The sequence below is a fragment of the Rhinolophus sinicus genome, chromosome 16, assembly GCF_057876585.1.
Source record: "Rhinolophus sinicus isolate RSI-liver-muscle chromosome 16, RSI-T2T, whole genome shotgun sequence".
Lineage (NCBI taxonomy): Eukaryota > Metazoa > Chordata > Mammalia > Chiroptera > Rhinolophidae > Rhinolophus > Rhinolophus sinicus.
The window spans coordinates 165,278,913-165,295,091 of record NC_142516.1 but is presented as its reverse complement, the minus strand read 5'-3'; the positions used below and the strand labels follow the sequence as shown (position 1 = coordinate 165,295,091).

Genomic DNA, 16,179 nt, shown 5'->3' with positions numbered 1-16,179 from the left:
AATATTAAAACTACATAAAACTTCACACTTGTGTTTCTAAAATGACTCTCGAGTTATTTCATACCACCATCATCCCCATCCTCGTGAGAGGTGCCAATGAATTGTATTATTTCCATAGCCCTAAAGGAGAAAAAAACAGGTGATTTGTCTTCACTTCATACAAAAAAAAGACTCAGATATATTTGCATATAAGTAAAAAGATATTCAAAACAGCACTCTTTAGAGTAGAAACAAAGAAACCTAGAAATTTAAATGCCCATCAAGAAAGAACTGGTAAGAAATGAAGTACATCTAGACAATGGCGTATCATGCAGAATATCATGTAGCCATTAAATAAAATGAGGCAGATCATTGCTACGTGTTCACGAATGAGCAGGGAGGAAAAACTTTTTCCTTCTTCCCTTCTAGGTTCTTTGGCTGATCTATAATTAGATTAACAAGAGGAAAAAAGTTATCTCTAATAGCTTTCTTCCTGGTACAGGCCTCCCATCTAAACAATTTTAGGCAGTTAAGGGAGAGGAAAGAAAAGTTCTTTATGAGTCTGATGGGCCTTGATTGTTTTCAGCTCAATATAATCCACATGCCAAAGTGACACATTCTGGAACAGTCTAAGCTGAACCCCATCACCTGCATTCCAAGGGCTCCAGGATATGTGGTTAAAAGAACGCAAGGCATGAAACAGGAATAATTTGTACTGAATTGAAAAAAGGAGAGTAAAATGTGTGTGTGTGTGTGTGTGTGTGTGTGTGTGTGTGTGTGTATTCCTGTAAAGATACACCAATGGTTGTTTACCCCTGGGAAAAACAAGGGGTTACTGGAGAAGGGAGAGTTACTTTTTATTTCATCCTACTCTTGTACTGCTTTTTCACCATAAACTTTTCAGAGCTTAAATTGTGTATGTGTGGGTATTTATACTCATACTCAAGCACAATTCCGAAACAAAAGCTATCTAGAGGAAGTCCAGGCAAAGCGGAAAGGAAGGGCGAAGCCTGGCTCACTCTTCCCGCCCGACTCAGGGCTTCCTGCGCCACAACCCAGCAGCCCCGGCTGGTGTCAACTGGCTTCATTTCTGTCTGGCTGACATTTCTGTCAGGGCAGCGCTGTGCTCTTTCAAAAGGAGGGGTTATTAATGACTGGAGATGATTCAGGAAAGGGCTCCTATACCCAAAATGCAGATCCTCTCCCAATATTCTTGAGAGTTGTACTTTCATGAATTGTACTTGTAATTTAGGCTTATCTCATAGTTTCTATTTCCTTTTCCCTACAAACTTGAAGAGGTCATCTCTACCTACATTGCCTATGTTCAAATTAATTTGCATGTGCTGCAAAGACTGAAGTCAGAGCTAATGCTTGTAAAAACTTGTCCTCCGCATTGAGTAGCAATCCACCTTGACAGGAGGTGTTCTTGACAACAAACTCTGAGGAAACAGCCTGTTCACTGCTGGCCCAGCTGGCCAGTTACACAGTGAGTTCTTCTGATGGTACAACGTTCATCATTAGCCCCACCATTTGGGAAGCATTCTCAGTATTCTGAGGACCCTTTAAATGAAATCAGACCAGTGTTCAAGCCAATTCATACCCAAGAGCCAAGAGGAATAAGTAAAGGAGTGAATATTTTATTCTTTAGTGTTTAATAGAATACATAACAAGTCACATAATCAATGATTCATTACTTCACACACTGGGAGGAAAACAGTATCGAGTATTTCTGTTATACAACTGGTTGTGAACAGGAAAACAAAAATCTCTAGAGTATTTAGATGGTTGATGAAATTCACTTAAAGTTTGGGCATGTCTGAAAAGACTTCATCAGTGCCTTTTTTTAAATATAGAGAATTTTTTTTCCCTTGGCTTTCTGTTTCGTGAAAAAAACCTGATAATTGTATCATTAATTTTTTTCCTTTCACCTTCTATTTTGAGAAAATGGCTCAATGATATGTAAGATATCTTCAATCATTTTATAATACTAGATAGCTCTGTGGGAATCTTACCTTGTTTAGCAGGTAAGAGTTTTTCAGATGCCTGGAAAATTTTAACATAATTTACATCTTCAAAATTAACATCCGTGATGAATGTTTTAAACTTTTATCATAAAATCTCACTAATGTTGTTTGTGTGGTCATAAACGGTCATCATTTGTATTCAACAGTAATAGCAAAATATGCCTGCCTAGAAAGTCACAAAGACAGTTGTGTAATAGTTTACATTACAATTAATGTTCACATACTTCAAAACACATTTAATAAAAAAACTTGGCTTGGGGAAAAAAATCACACAAGGTATATAAGGTGACAAGAATTCTTGGTCAACTAGTCCATCTTCCTACCACACAAGATTATACTCCAATGTAGATATTCTGTTTGAATTTCTTCCAAGTTTCAAGGGCCCCAGTAGAAAATCTAAATCGTCAAACATTAACACTTGAAGATTTTTTTTTTTAATCCAAACTTGTGACAAAGAAAATTTAACTTCAACATAACTTGTTTCTGGCTCTAGGAATCCTTTTTTCAGGTACTATATAGCCACTAGAAACACAAGGGTATTTTATTTATTTCTCAAGAGAAGATTAGGTCATCTAAGAACACTAATTCCATTTTAAACTTAGCTATGGTAAGGGAAAAAGAAAAAGAAAAAGAAGTCCAAAGGATTTATTCTGGTAGATTTACAATAAAAATATTCGGTTTACTATTTTAAAAATTTAAGTCAATTGAGAAAAGCACTTATGATTTAGACTGAAACAGAAATTCTTAAGGAATTCAACACCTCCAGTCAATACTTTCTAAATGCCTGCAGTATAATTTAGCATTTTTCATGTGGAATACAAAAATGTTTGAATATTAGATAGAATTTACTATAATTTAAAAAGTAAGAAATTATCAAAGCTTCACCTTACATGGCTTTAATGTAATAATAACATTCCATAGAAAATTCCAATAAAATATTGGAATATGTTATGAGCATTGCCAGTTGCCCATTTTGTTGTCTGAGAATTCACAGGTTATGCATTTCCTCAGAGAATCAACAAGCCATATATATATATATATATATATATATATATATATATATATATATATATATATATGTATCTGGTTTGAAAGAGAAGACAATTTAGGCTAGTATTATAAATTATCAGTTTGCTATCAATGCAAAAAGCCAAATAAGAAACACAAAAATAAAAACGGTACTAAAGGGGAGAAAAACTTTAAAGTCTCACACCTTCAAAGAATATTTTCCACAACATATAATTTGAAAAATTAGGATGAATATAGTTCATATTCTACATGTATTAAAAAACAGACAACTTGTCAAACACTTGGTGCAAAAGCGTTGAACACAGTACCTGTTTTTTTTAACCACTGTTAACAATTCTTTCAAATTAAATTTGTTATTAAAATCTAATGTCACTCAGTTGTATTTGTAAATCAAATGGTAATCGCAGCCACTACATATGTAAATACATGCTAAACTGAGGTTAATGCAGTCATAATTATCTGAATAATATATGATATTCTCCCATGTAACCTGAATGGTGTCTTTACAGGATTTATTCAAATGGACCCTCAATACCTCATCCAAGCTCATAGGTGACAACCAACAAACACTCCAGCCTACTTTGTAGACCACCAAGGGTCCTGTGGCTAAGCACACAGAGGGGAAGGGACCCAAAAGTGCTCATGCCAAATTATCTTACCTCAGTTATACTGTCTCCCCAATGTAGAATGAGTTTCCTAACCAGCCTTCACTTTGGGCTAAAAATATAACGTTTCCAGGTGTCCACTTCAAACATTAAAGGGGACAGTCATGGCTAGAAAAAGAGGTTGGTTTACTGTCTCCATCCATTAAATTTCCAGTCTTTCCGATAATGAAAAGAGTAAGAGGAGTAAAATGTGTATGCACAAAGCAGTGGAATACTTCAAGGCAAAGTTTTACAAAATAAAATTTATAATTTAAGTGACAGAGACAAAACTTTAGCCGTTTCCCATGACTCCTGGAGTGGTGCAGATTTAGCAAGGAAAATCAGAAACTCAGTCTTCCCATATGTCAGTGGTTTTGATCTGTCCCTCCCTCTAAGATGTTCTCAATTATGTGATTTTTGTTGAGCAATCTAACAGAATACCACATGGGCGGAGAAATCTCTGTGATACTCACTCTTGGCCAGTGAGCGACATTCCTAAATCATTTCAGGCTTGAAACAGAGGTAAGTTCTGATGCATTATCTAGTCTGAGAACACACTCAACACAAAAGCAAACACGACTTCCTGGATTTCTGCTGCTTCCACTTCCCTTACAATTACAATCTTTATATAAAGCTAACTTTACTTTTCTTAAACTGCAACTACAATAATAAAAGACCTCAAATCTTTCTCTTTGCCAACTAACAAAAAAAGAAAAAAAAGAAAAAAGAGTGGATTAAAAATACAGGTACCTTGATTTAAGTAGACAGTTAATCAGCATATTAGTATACAACTAATATCCAAGCAAAAGTATGGAGCAAACTTAGTTTTATAATTAGTATTTTTTCCTAACCCAATTTTCCCATAGAGGATATATTAAACTCATCAAAACATGTTGCTTTAGTATATACACCATCTAATGCAAGTTAGTGAGGGCAGATATAGGAAATTTTATAGCATTAGTAAATGAATTAAAAAACTAAATGATTCATGTAAAATGTTCATATATGATATATACAGATTGGATCATATGAGTCTAAGAATAAAACTGTTCTGATTCTTAACATCTGTTATGGACATAGTAAGATACAGTACCAGGTTCATTTTTAAAAAGAAGGGGAAATGGTGCTGATTTAAACACTGAAAACAGACTTACAAAATCTTTAGAAACACACTCCAGAGAAAGATGCTGAAACAAATGAAAAAAAGAGAAGGCTTCTCCATCATCACAGAATATTCAAAAAAGCCTCACAGCATGGAAGATAAAGATTCATTTTCCTTCACTTATGGTGTAGATAGGATATGCAGTGGGAATTTATTCCATGTTAGAGAAAAGGTATAAGGCAACCAGGTCTCCTTCTGTTTCTGTTGCATTTACCTAAAACACCATTTTATTGCTCAGCTCACTTTTAAGTACTTGTCTTCATTTTTAAAATTTTCCATTTTACAGCTATCTACAGATGGGCAGCCCTTGTTGCTTCGTTTTCTCTGCAGTCCTGTCAATCAAAATGATTCCACCTTAACTTCAAATCATCTGCATGAAAGAAGTGGCATTTTCTGGTTTTCAGGTTTGCCCAGAAGTCAACATTGACTGGGCTTGGAGAAAATAAGTATTTTTAATAAGAGATCTTAAGTCTAAGTAATCAAAATCCAACATATTTTGCTCAACTAAATATATTTTTAACTTAGGGTTTATAATCAAGAAAATAAAAGTTCAAAAACTAAAAAAAATAAAAATAAACAAAAATCCCTACAGGGTAACTCTTTGGTTAGATTATATGAGTATCAGCAACTTCTAAGTTTAGGACTCAAAACAGTTAGTTCAATAAACTGCCAGTTAAGAGTAGATATTCATAGTCTTTATAAAAATGCTTTGCATGTTTTTGTGTACTACTGTTCTTATGTGCATGTACTCAAAAGGATGGTACAAACTTCCAACTTTCAAATAATAAATGATTATGTCTGTTCCTCCCTTCCCACCCCTCCTGCCTTCCTTCCTCCCCCCCCCCACCCCCAAATCTTAAGAGCTAAAGTCCTACTGCCATTCATCGCAAAAATACTTGGCCTTTCCTAACACCCCACGTGCATTAATACCCAGCTCCATTTTTTCACTGCCTGGTGACTTGCCCGCAGTGCTTGGTGGCCTGGGCTGTCTCGCCCTTGTCAGCCGCAGCATTCTTTCCTCGTGCCAACAAGGGCTGCCGTATCAACCAGTCCAACCAAAGGCTCTGGCAGTGAGCCAGAAAGGGTGGCCTCCACAGCCTGGAGGGTAACTGTCTACAAGTTTAAGCCACAGGCAAAGACCTTTATTTCTACGTGGAGAAGATATGACCCTTAACTGTGCCAGCACTAGAGTCTTCTCCTACTTTCTACCTGTAACTTTTCAAAACTTTATTCATTTATAGTCACTGAACTGCCTCCCTGGGATCCTAATTCCAGGTCCCGAGTCTTCCATTCAGCCTCCTAAAATTTGACCTTTAAGAGGGCCAAAAGACTGATATCACTTTTTAAAACACTATTCTCGAATGAGTCATAAGGGCTTGAGAAGATTTCAAGGAATCTTCTCCACACTGGACAGGGTCCAATCAGGTTCTGAACAATTCCATCCTTCCCAGGTACTTGGTGACTTGTGGCCACACTGCCCCACTAGATCAGACTGAAGGGCAATCCGGGGGACGGGTGTTTGAGGCAGGGGCCAGAGGAAGCACGGGGTGGAGGGGGTGCAACTGGACTCTCTCGGTTAGTGGGGTCCAAAGAAGACGAAGAAGCCAAGAGGATTTGTGGCTCCAGGTTCTGAAGTGGGGGACAAGGGGGTCTGGCCCAGCTACTGGATGTGGGGAACACAGGACGGGGAAGGCAAGGGCTGAGAGGGAAGATCTATAATCCTCTCCAGGGCGGGAAGGAAGGGAATGGGTGAGCTGGAGCTTCGAGGGATCTGGGGAGCTCACTCCCTGCAGAAGACGTACTCGGTGTAGCTGGTCCAGATCTTGTCCTCGCTCTGGTCGGTGCTGCTGGCGAAGGCGCAGGTGCCCGTGGAACTGCACGCCACCATGTGGAAGCCCGACTCCGACAGCTTGTCGAAAGCCTGCTCCAGGAAGTTGAACTTGAGGTAATAGCGCGAAGTGTAGCGCTCCGGCGGCCGGTCGGGGTCTCGGCTCTCGTTCAGAGTGTCCCCGAACACCTCCTTGGCCAGCGACGTCTTGCCGCACACGGTGATGCGCGCCACTCGCCGGAACTTGGCGTCTGCCTGCGCGTCCCGCCCAATAGTGTAGGAGCCGCGGTAGCCGATGGTGATGTAGCCGGAGCGCCGGCTGCCGTCCAACGACTGAGACGGCGTGAGCAGCGGGCCCGCGGCGCCCCCGGACGGGCTGCGGCTGGCCAGTTCCAGCGTGGGCGACGGCACCCCGGCCGAGGCGCCCTCCTGCTGCTCCGCCTCAGTGTAGCCGAGCGACAGCAGCTCGTCGCCCATCGAGCCCTCCTTTTGCACCCCGCGCCGCGAGTGCGGCGGAGGCCCCGGGCCGGGCTGCTGGGGCGCCCCGAGGCGGCGCACAAGCTCGGGCAGCTCAAAGTATTCGGCCTCGCGCTGCAGCCGGCTGCGCTCCGGGAAGTAGTCGGGCAGCACGAGCTGCAAGTCCCGTAGGTAATCCAGGATGTAGCGGAAGAGGAAGCCGTCTCGGTCCAGAAAAAAGCGGCCTTTGCTGTCCCGGGCCAGCTCCTGAGGCTGCTGCTGCGTGAACATGCGCCAGAGCAGCGAGTCGGGCACCGACACCACGGTGCAGCGCCGGGTCACATACACCTGGCCGCCCACATTCAGCTCCACGATTTCGGGGAACAGCGGCGGCTCTGCAGAGGACGACGAGGAACCGCTGCCGCCCCCGCCACCCCCGTTGGGTAATCCACGGGTGCTGTCCGCCAGAGCCATGGCAAAGAGGTGGCCGGGCTGGGGTAGTGACAGGGAGCGGAGCCGCGCACAGGAGCTGCAGCCGCCTTTTCCGGACGCTCGCTCAGTCCTGTGCCCCGGCCGCCGCCGAGAGCCGCACAGAGCCGAGCGGTGCGAGCGCGCCGCCGTGCACCCCGGAGAGCCTCGGTGCGCTCCGCCCGCCTCGCCTGCGCGCTCCAGGCGAGTGCTGGGTCGCGGCCCCCGCGCCGCTTAAGTAGAGCCGCCCGCTCCGGCGCCGCAGCGCGCAGGAGGCGTGGGCGGCTGCGGAGCCGCGCGCCCGGGGCGGGAGGGGGACGGAGGAGCGGGGAATCGATTTGCATCTTAAACGCTGACGCCGCGCCCGGCCGCTGGCTCCACCCAGGCTCGCGCGCGCCCCAGGCGACCGGACTACCTGCCCGCCCTCACCCGTCCTGGCCCCGCGCCTCGGCCCCTTCCCACTCCTGCCCAACTTTTTCCTCTTCCGAAGTGGACAGAGCATGGAACAGGCCGCTTCGGAAGAGGAGCCTTCTTTGGAGGGATAGTCATTGCACCCCCTTCCCCTCCCAACTCCACCGGGCGCCTGGAAGGAGGCCGTAAACTTCCTGGCCGCGCCCGAGGAGTGGAAGTGGGTGGCCGCCTCCGGCCCCGGCGGCCAACAGAACTGGCCGCTTTAAGCTCTAGGGCTGTGGCGCTGCCCCAGTCGATTGTCGTGTTGCTGATGGTTCTCGACATAGACAAAACATTTGGAGAAACGATGGGGTCACCCCACCACAGAGGCAGCCATATTTTGTTCGTATTGAGGAGCAGACATGAAAAACTAGATACAAAAAGCTAACCTGGGTATCCTGCCGTAGGACGCTTTCAGATAGTTTGTTTACTTCTGGGTGAAGAGGCAAACTCATTGGTTGGGAGACCTCAAAATTGGAGGAAATAAGTTGGAATGGCAGTGGGAGACTTGGGTGAGATAAAGGGGTGACTCCCGAAGGCGGCCCCTTCTCCCGCACCGCCTTGGAGGCCAGTCTGCAGTACGTACCGATAATATAGAGCGGCCTAAGGGAACGCTCCGTCTACCAGTCCCTCAGCCCTTGGTGAAATGGTGCCAAAAAAACTCGCGAGAGTTTGCAGACTAACGTAATTTGCAAAAACAACCTTTTAGCCCTTGCGTGCTTATTCTCCCAAAGGTCCAGGTGAGCCTGCTCTCCAGGTGAGCCTGTAATTTCATTCAGTGCTTCCCAGGTGGCTTCTAGTCTCAGGGCCTTTGTACCTTTGAAGGCCCTCTCCTTGATCGCATCTGGTCCTCTAACTCCTGCCCCCTCCACAGTGGCATTCACCCTGTCACTTTGTAACCCAGAGGACTTCTCCTCCCCCAGGAAGCCTTCCCTGGCTTCCTGGGTAGATGGGGTCTCCGGATTGCTCCCTCCCCATGCCCTGCCTAAAGCGCAACACATTCCAAAATTTCGTATTTGTGAGTGATTATCTGAAATCCGACTTTGGTAAATAAAATAAAGTGCTCTAGAGTGCTGCAGAAAGAGGACAGAAGGGAGGGTAGTGAAGGATGTTAAGAAATCATCAGGTCAATGAGTATTTGGTGTGCACCTGCTATGTGCCCATGCCAGGCGGTAAAGAATGCCAGGTTGAATAAGCTCCAAGGCACTTTCAGTGTAACCAGGTAGGCAAAGGATCTGAAGTCTGAGCAGTTATCAGATCAGGTGGAAGTACAGACTGTCAGGATAAATCAGGCCAGATCTTTGTTCCTAATAATAATGTTTACCCTTTTGTGTAACTACCCAGTGAGCTTTATAGTCTCCTCACGGATAAGTGTCATTTTTACTTTGAAATGTTTATGTCTGCTGAACAATTATCTCATTCATGTCAGTGTGCTAAAATAAGATCAAGCTCACTTAATTGCAACTACAGATTTTAATACTAAATATATTTGGCCATTGTTTTTTTGTGTGTGTTCTTTGGGATAAATGATAGATGACACAAAAGTTCCAAGTTCCAATGCTGAATTTACAGGTGTGCTACTATTTGTTATATCAGTGACACGGGCTTGACAAAACCAGTCTCGTTTCTATAAATCCAAGAAACATCTTCATTATATCTTTCTGTACATATTTTTGTATCATTATTTTGCTCATTGTATCAGCAATTCCTGTCAGTCCTGACTTCAAAATACTTCCAGATTATTAACATGTTTCACCATCTCTCTGCCACCACCCTGGACAAAGCCACCCATTATCTCTTGCCTGGGTTATTGCACTGGTCTCCTAACTGCTTCCATCTTTGCCCCCTGTAGTCTTTTATCACCAGAACAAAAAGAGGGATCTTATAACCTGTCAGATCATGTCATCTCTGCTCAATGCCCTTCCATGGCTTCCCATCTGACAAAGGAATAAAAATCAAAGTCTTTTTCGTGGTCTACAAAACTCTACATGATCGAAACTGCCCCACTAGTACCCTCAGACCCATCTCCTACCACTCTCCCAGGAACTCCCTGGTTTTAGCCACATTATCACCCTCTGTTTTCTCAGGGCCTTTGCACTTCCTGTTCCCTTTGCTAAAAGACTAATTTCCCCTGGTCCCTTTTATCTTCCTCAACTTGTTCCTGTCTCACATTCTTCAGGTCTCTGCAATAAGACCCTCCCTTAATACCGAATTTAATATAGCACAGCCCCACCCAAGCAGCTTCCATTTGTTGGTTTTATTGTTAACTGTCCTTTTCCCTGCATTTGAATATAAACTCCAAGAGTTTAGAGATTTTGGTCTGTTTGATTCATTGCTACAGTAGTCCCCCCTCTCCGTGGTTTCGCTTTCCATGGCTTCAGTTTGAAAACATTCAATGGAAAATTCCAGGATAAACAATATATAAGTGTTAAATTGTCTGCTGTTCTGAGTAGCTGATGAAATCTCGAAACCTTCCCGCTCCATCTCACCTGGATGTGAATCATCCCTTTGTCCAGCATTTTCACGCTGTATTCAGTACCCACCTATTAGTCACTTAGCAGCTATCTCAGTTACCAGATGGACTGTTGAGGTATCACACTACTTGCTTTCAAGTAACCCTTCTTCTACTTAATAATGGCCCCAAAGTGCAAGAGTACTGAAGCTGACGATTCAGACATGCTGAAGAGAAGCCATAAAGTGCTTCCTTTAAGAGAAAAGGTGAACTTCCTGACATAATAAGGCATTTTACCATCTCACATTACCACAAAAAGAAGGGTGAATACAGTACAATAAGATATTTTGAGAGAACACATTCACATAACTTATTACAGTATATTATAATTGTTCTATTTTATTATTATTATTATTATTAATCTCTTACTGTGCCTAATTTATGAATTAAACTGTATCAAAGGTATGTATATATAGGAAAAAATAGTACATATAGGGTTCAGTACTATCCATGGTTTCAGGCATCCACTGGGGCTCTTGGAACGTATCCCCAGTGGATAAAGGGGGGACTAACTGTACATAACCAATGCCTAGAATAGAACTGGCATATAATAGGCATTTGATAAATATCTGTCGCCCACTTGTTTATTCCACCCATATTTATTAAGGTTCTACTATGTTCCAGGCAGCATGTTCAAAAATAATCTCTGTTCTTTAGGAGCTTACAGTCTTGTGAGGGAGACAGATAGTAAATAGATAAGTAAATCCACTTTAGGTAGAAATAAATGCAATAAAACAAAATTGTGAAACAAGATAGAGGGAGTGTGGGGATACTACTTTACATTGACTGGGTGGGAAGGCCTTCCCACAAAGATGACATTGAGCTGAATAATAAGAGACGGCCACGGGAATTTCTGGATGAAGAGCATTCCAAGCAGAGGGCAAAACAAGTTAAAGGAGCCTGGGTTAGAAATGAGCTTGGTACATCTCACAGAAGTCCATCCATTGTATCATCTGCTTCTACCCTGTGAATCTCCAAAGTACCCTTGAAGAGGCCAGTACCAGCTCACCTGGGAGAGACACTGCCTGCCTACACACAGCAGCATCCTACCTGCCCTCTTGACCACTTGACACACGAGTAATATATTCACCCACCATGAGCTAGTCTACTGCAGGACGCCATTGGTATTTCCTTCTAGAAGTGTTGGCTGTGCTGGAGAGGCATAATAATGAATGAAACAGGTGATACGAGACTGAAAGAAGAATTTTCTGGTTAATTTTGTATGTTCTGTTTCTTGCCTACTGGCTGGTGTCATGAAATTCAAGAGGAACTGTAATTAGGGAACTTCAATGCTGGGAGGAGTGTTTATGGGGGAAGGGAGAACATAAAGCCTTAGCTTCTTCAGTACGTTAAATATGCTAAGTGTCAGAGGGGAGGGGAGAATTTGGGAAACCACTAGCCCTGTGTCTAGTTATCAATACAGTTTTTAGTGATGGATACATTGAATAGTCATTGTTTCTTTTCAAGTTGCTCATCCTTTCCTAAACAAGAGACAGTGCTTTGTCTTTTTATTCTAACGGGTGGGGTCTTGGAAACATTTCCAGACCTACATTCTCATCAATCACATTAGTATCTCCTCCCCGACCTACTTACTACCTTCTCTTCCAATCAGCTTCCCACCTCACCCCACCCCCAATGTACTTAGTAAATATTCTGCACACCAAAGATTTGACAAAGGAATGAGGAAGATTAAGAGAAACATAAAGTTAAATGGGGAAGAAGAATTGGAGCGAAGTGAAGTGAGCGCCTCTGAGGATTGAATGAATTTAATATATGTGAAAATGATCTGTAAACTGGAAAACACCATTCAAGTGTCGGAATCATGATTTTCCACCACCTATCATGGTGTCTGACAAGTCTGCTCAATACTGAATGAATAAGTGAATAACAAAAACATTAAAATGAATAGTGTGAGGAAAGGGGAGAAGAGACAGGATCAGAAATTGTCCTAAATAAATGCTTAGTTCATTTATCATCCTCCCAAACTGTGTGCATCTTTTCTGTATATAGGCTTTAAAAATCATTGATTTTTTTGCATTCGGAAGGAGAAAGGAATTGGATACAGAGATTAAATAACATTAAGTTTAAGTAAATCAGGAGATAAATGATCTTAATAAAGATTTGGTAAAAGGTGTGCCAATATTTAATCTTTAAAAAACAGAGAGAGAATGTTATATGAGGGACATTGCCAAAATATTAGGTCTAGAACATAAAGTCTCAATATCACTATTATACGAGTATGATTTTTATACCAAATAGAACCAGAGAAACAAAGGTTAGTAATGTTAGAAATTTTTATTTCCATATTCTTATAAATAGCACTTAAAGCTTTTCCAGGAAACAAGTAACAATATAATAGCAAGCATTTATATAGCACTTACTATGTGACAGCCCTGTTAATAGAACTACACATGTATTAGCACATTTAACCCTCACAATAACTCTATGAGGTAGCTACTGTTATTACCTGGTTTTTAGAAGACTGAATGAGTAAATAAGTCATAGAGCTGGGATTTGAACCCTGACAGTCTAACGTTAGAATCTGCACTTTTAAACACTGTATTTTATAGCCTCTCACCTCTGTAAGTGCTTTCAAGTATTAAGAAATATGTTCTATTATCTTCCCCATTCACAGATAAGAAACCCAAGGCAAAGACAGGTTAGGTAACTTGACCGAGGTCACAACTATTTATCCCTGCTAAGGGAGGAAATGGTATTCTCATATTCACGTGCTTATACTCTGCAGTTTTAGTAACCAGACACTCAAAGCAGTTACTGTGAAACAAGTAGGACTTGAAAGGAGTTAAGTCTTTGGCTGTTATCTCTGCCTCCTATGGATGGCACAATCCTGCCTCAACAAAGACTATCCCAGGACACATTTGAGCCCACAGACAGAATGGACACATTACTGTCCACTCCTCACCCGACTCAGTTCTATCCACAGGAAGTATTATTTTGTTTCTAGCTCTCTAAAATACCATTATGGTTTGCAAAGTACTGGGTTTTGAGTATGTTTATTCAGTTTTATTCTGATCTTATTAACTCCAGACAAGGATAAAGCAAGTCTGTGGAAACTGCTGAGATCTAAGTTCCTATATTCAAAAGCCAGCAGTACCTACTGGTCTTTTGGGGCTTGTAAAAATTGAGCAAATATATTCTACTTGTGGCTTCACATATCACACTGAGCACAAAAACAAGTGGACCTCACCTGTGGGGGATTCTGGAATTTCTGACCAAAGCTAATTATTAACATCACTGATGTTTCCTAAGAATTTGAAGGCCTTGGTTTCAAATTGTGATAGTAAACTTAGAGGTGAAGTACAAATGAGTTCTCACATTCTATTCTAGTGCTTCATTGTTTTGAGGGCTTTCACATTGTCAGGTTCACTCAATTATCACAACCATTTCGGGAAGTGTCATTCAACAGTGTCACAAGTGAAGAAAGAAGCTCAGAAAGGTCAGGTGACTTATGCTGCCTCTCAGCATCAGAATTTTGTGACAATGTGGATGGATCTTGAGGAGATCATGCTAAGCGAAATAAGTCAGATGGAAAAAAATCAATCATGATTTCACTCGTGTGTGGGATATAAAACTGAAAGCAAGAAATGAACAAGACAGACAAACAAAAACTCATAGACACAGACAATAGTTTAGTGGTTACCAGAGGGAAAGGTGGGAGGGAGGAAGGTAGAAAAGGGCAAAGGGGGTCAAAGGGTGACAGAAGGAGATCTGAGTTCAAATGGTGAGCACACAGTGCAATATACAGATGATATATTAGAGAATTGTACACTTGAAACCTATATTTGTACACTCATAACCAATGTCACCCAATAATTTTAATTTTTAAAAATTGAAAAAAAAGGTAATACCAGGAAATGAATCCCTACCTGGTAATGTGTTATAATCTCTAGGTCTGGCTGTGGATGGACACCAAGCCCAGGTTTGTACAAGTTGGAAAATAATAAAATGTCCCTGGCTCCAAATTAAATGAAGAATGCAACGGGTGCCTCTCGGGTAGCTGGGGTGCAGTGCTGGGATGCAAATGGATGCTTCCTGACTCCTCATTCAATGCTCTTCGAGCCCGTCAGAAACCCTACCAAATCTACTCGATTTAATGCCCCCAATGAAGGTTGTCACTCAAAATGATCACCTTGGAGACTATATGCTTATTTTAGAGACGTCAGAATCACTCACCATTTTTGGCATATCTGTTTAGGAATTTTCTTCAGAGCCAGTTCACACAAGAACAGCATTCCATTACTTTATACTTATGCCAAATGTCGGATTGATCTCTTTTTACAAGGCTCTGAAACAGGGCACCTCGCTGCAGGACAGCCCCACATGCCTGAGAATAAATTAGGACAAAGCCAGTTTTCATGAGTGTGAAACCAAGGTGATGATTATCAGGTATTCACCTTTTGACATTGGGTTTTAAAGACCTCATCCCTGGAGTTCTCTAACATGCTGAATAGTATTAAGTTTAGGTTACGCAGAGAGAAGAAGGGCTGATTCAACTGCAGAGATTTTAATATGTGGTTCCAGAAAGTCTGCATATTTCACTGTGAGGTTTGGACAAGAAGCCAAGCCACTGGCTAGACTGTAATGGGCAACAATTATAAGATCATTTGTTTGATATAATTAAGGAGGGGAAAAAAAACCTTTCTTTTCCCAATATGCTTTCCAGTTCCTACAGAAATATACATGATATTTCACAGTAGGGAAATGGCCCCAAACTATGCTAAACTTAAATGTATATTATTTAATATAATTTATTTTTAGAAAATACATTTCTTTTCCTACAGTGAAGTATAGATGAGAAAATCATACACTTTGGAGTTGGATGAACTTATATTCTTCTTCTGGATTTGTTATTTAAAATCTAAGGTATTGGGCAAGGTTATTTAAAAATTCTGAATTTCAGCTCTTTCTCTTAAAATGGAGCAAAAACCTCCTCAGACCCCTGGAAGATTAAATGAGATATAAAGCATGTCATTTCAGTGTCCGGCCCATGATGGACATATCATAAACGTAACTTTCTCCCTCCACCTTCCCATTGCTGTTTCCATTGTACCTTTTTTAAATTTAAGTATAGTCCGTATACAATATTATATTAGTTATATTGTTTTCAGGTGTACAATAAATATAGCAATTTGGCATTTTTATGCCTTACAATGTGATCACCCAACTAATTCTAGTAATCATCTGTTATCGTGCAAACTTATCACACTAGTATTGACTGTATTCCCTTTCACCCTTTCCACCCATCCCCCCATTCCCTTACCCTCTGTCAACCATCCCCTTGGTCTCTGTTTTTACGAGTCTTTTGTTTTGTTTTGTTTGTTCATTTGATTTTTTAGATTACACATGTAAGTGAAACCATACAGTATTTTGTCTTTCTCTGACTTATTTCACTTATCATAATACCCTAATAGACATAGACACACACACACACACACACACACACACACACACACACACACACACATCCTCTTTATCCATTCATGTATAGACACCTAGTTTGCTTCCATATCTTGGCTATTGTAAATAATGCTGTAATGAACATAGGGGTGCAAATATCTTTTCAAATTAGTGTTTTCATTTTCTTTGGATAAATACCCAGAAGTGGA

General features: G+C 41.6%; 1 protein-coding gene across 1 annotated transcript; it reads right to left on the bottom strand.

The window, feature by feature from the left end:
- Nucleotides 1-1,600: 1,600 nt before the first annotated feature.
- KCTD12 (potassium channel tetramerization domain containing 12) lies at nucleotides 1,601-7,886 on the bottom strand. The gene has a single exon (XM_074329398.2). The coding sequence runs from the start codon at nucleotides 7,594-7,596 to the stop codon at nucleotides 6,619-6,621; it is 978 nt and encodes a 325-aa protein (XP_074185499.1). The 5' UTR covers nucleotides 7,597-7,886; the 3' UTR covers nucleotides 1,601-6,618.
- Between the last annotated feature and the right edge of the window lie 8,293 nt (nucleotides 7,887-16,179).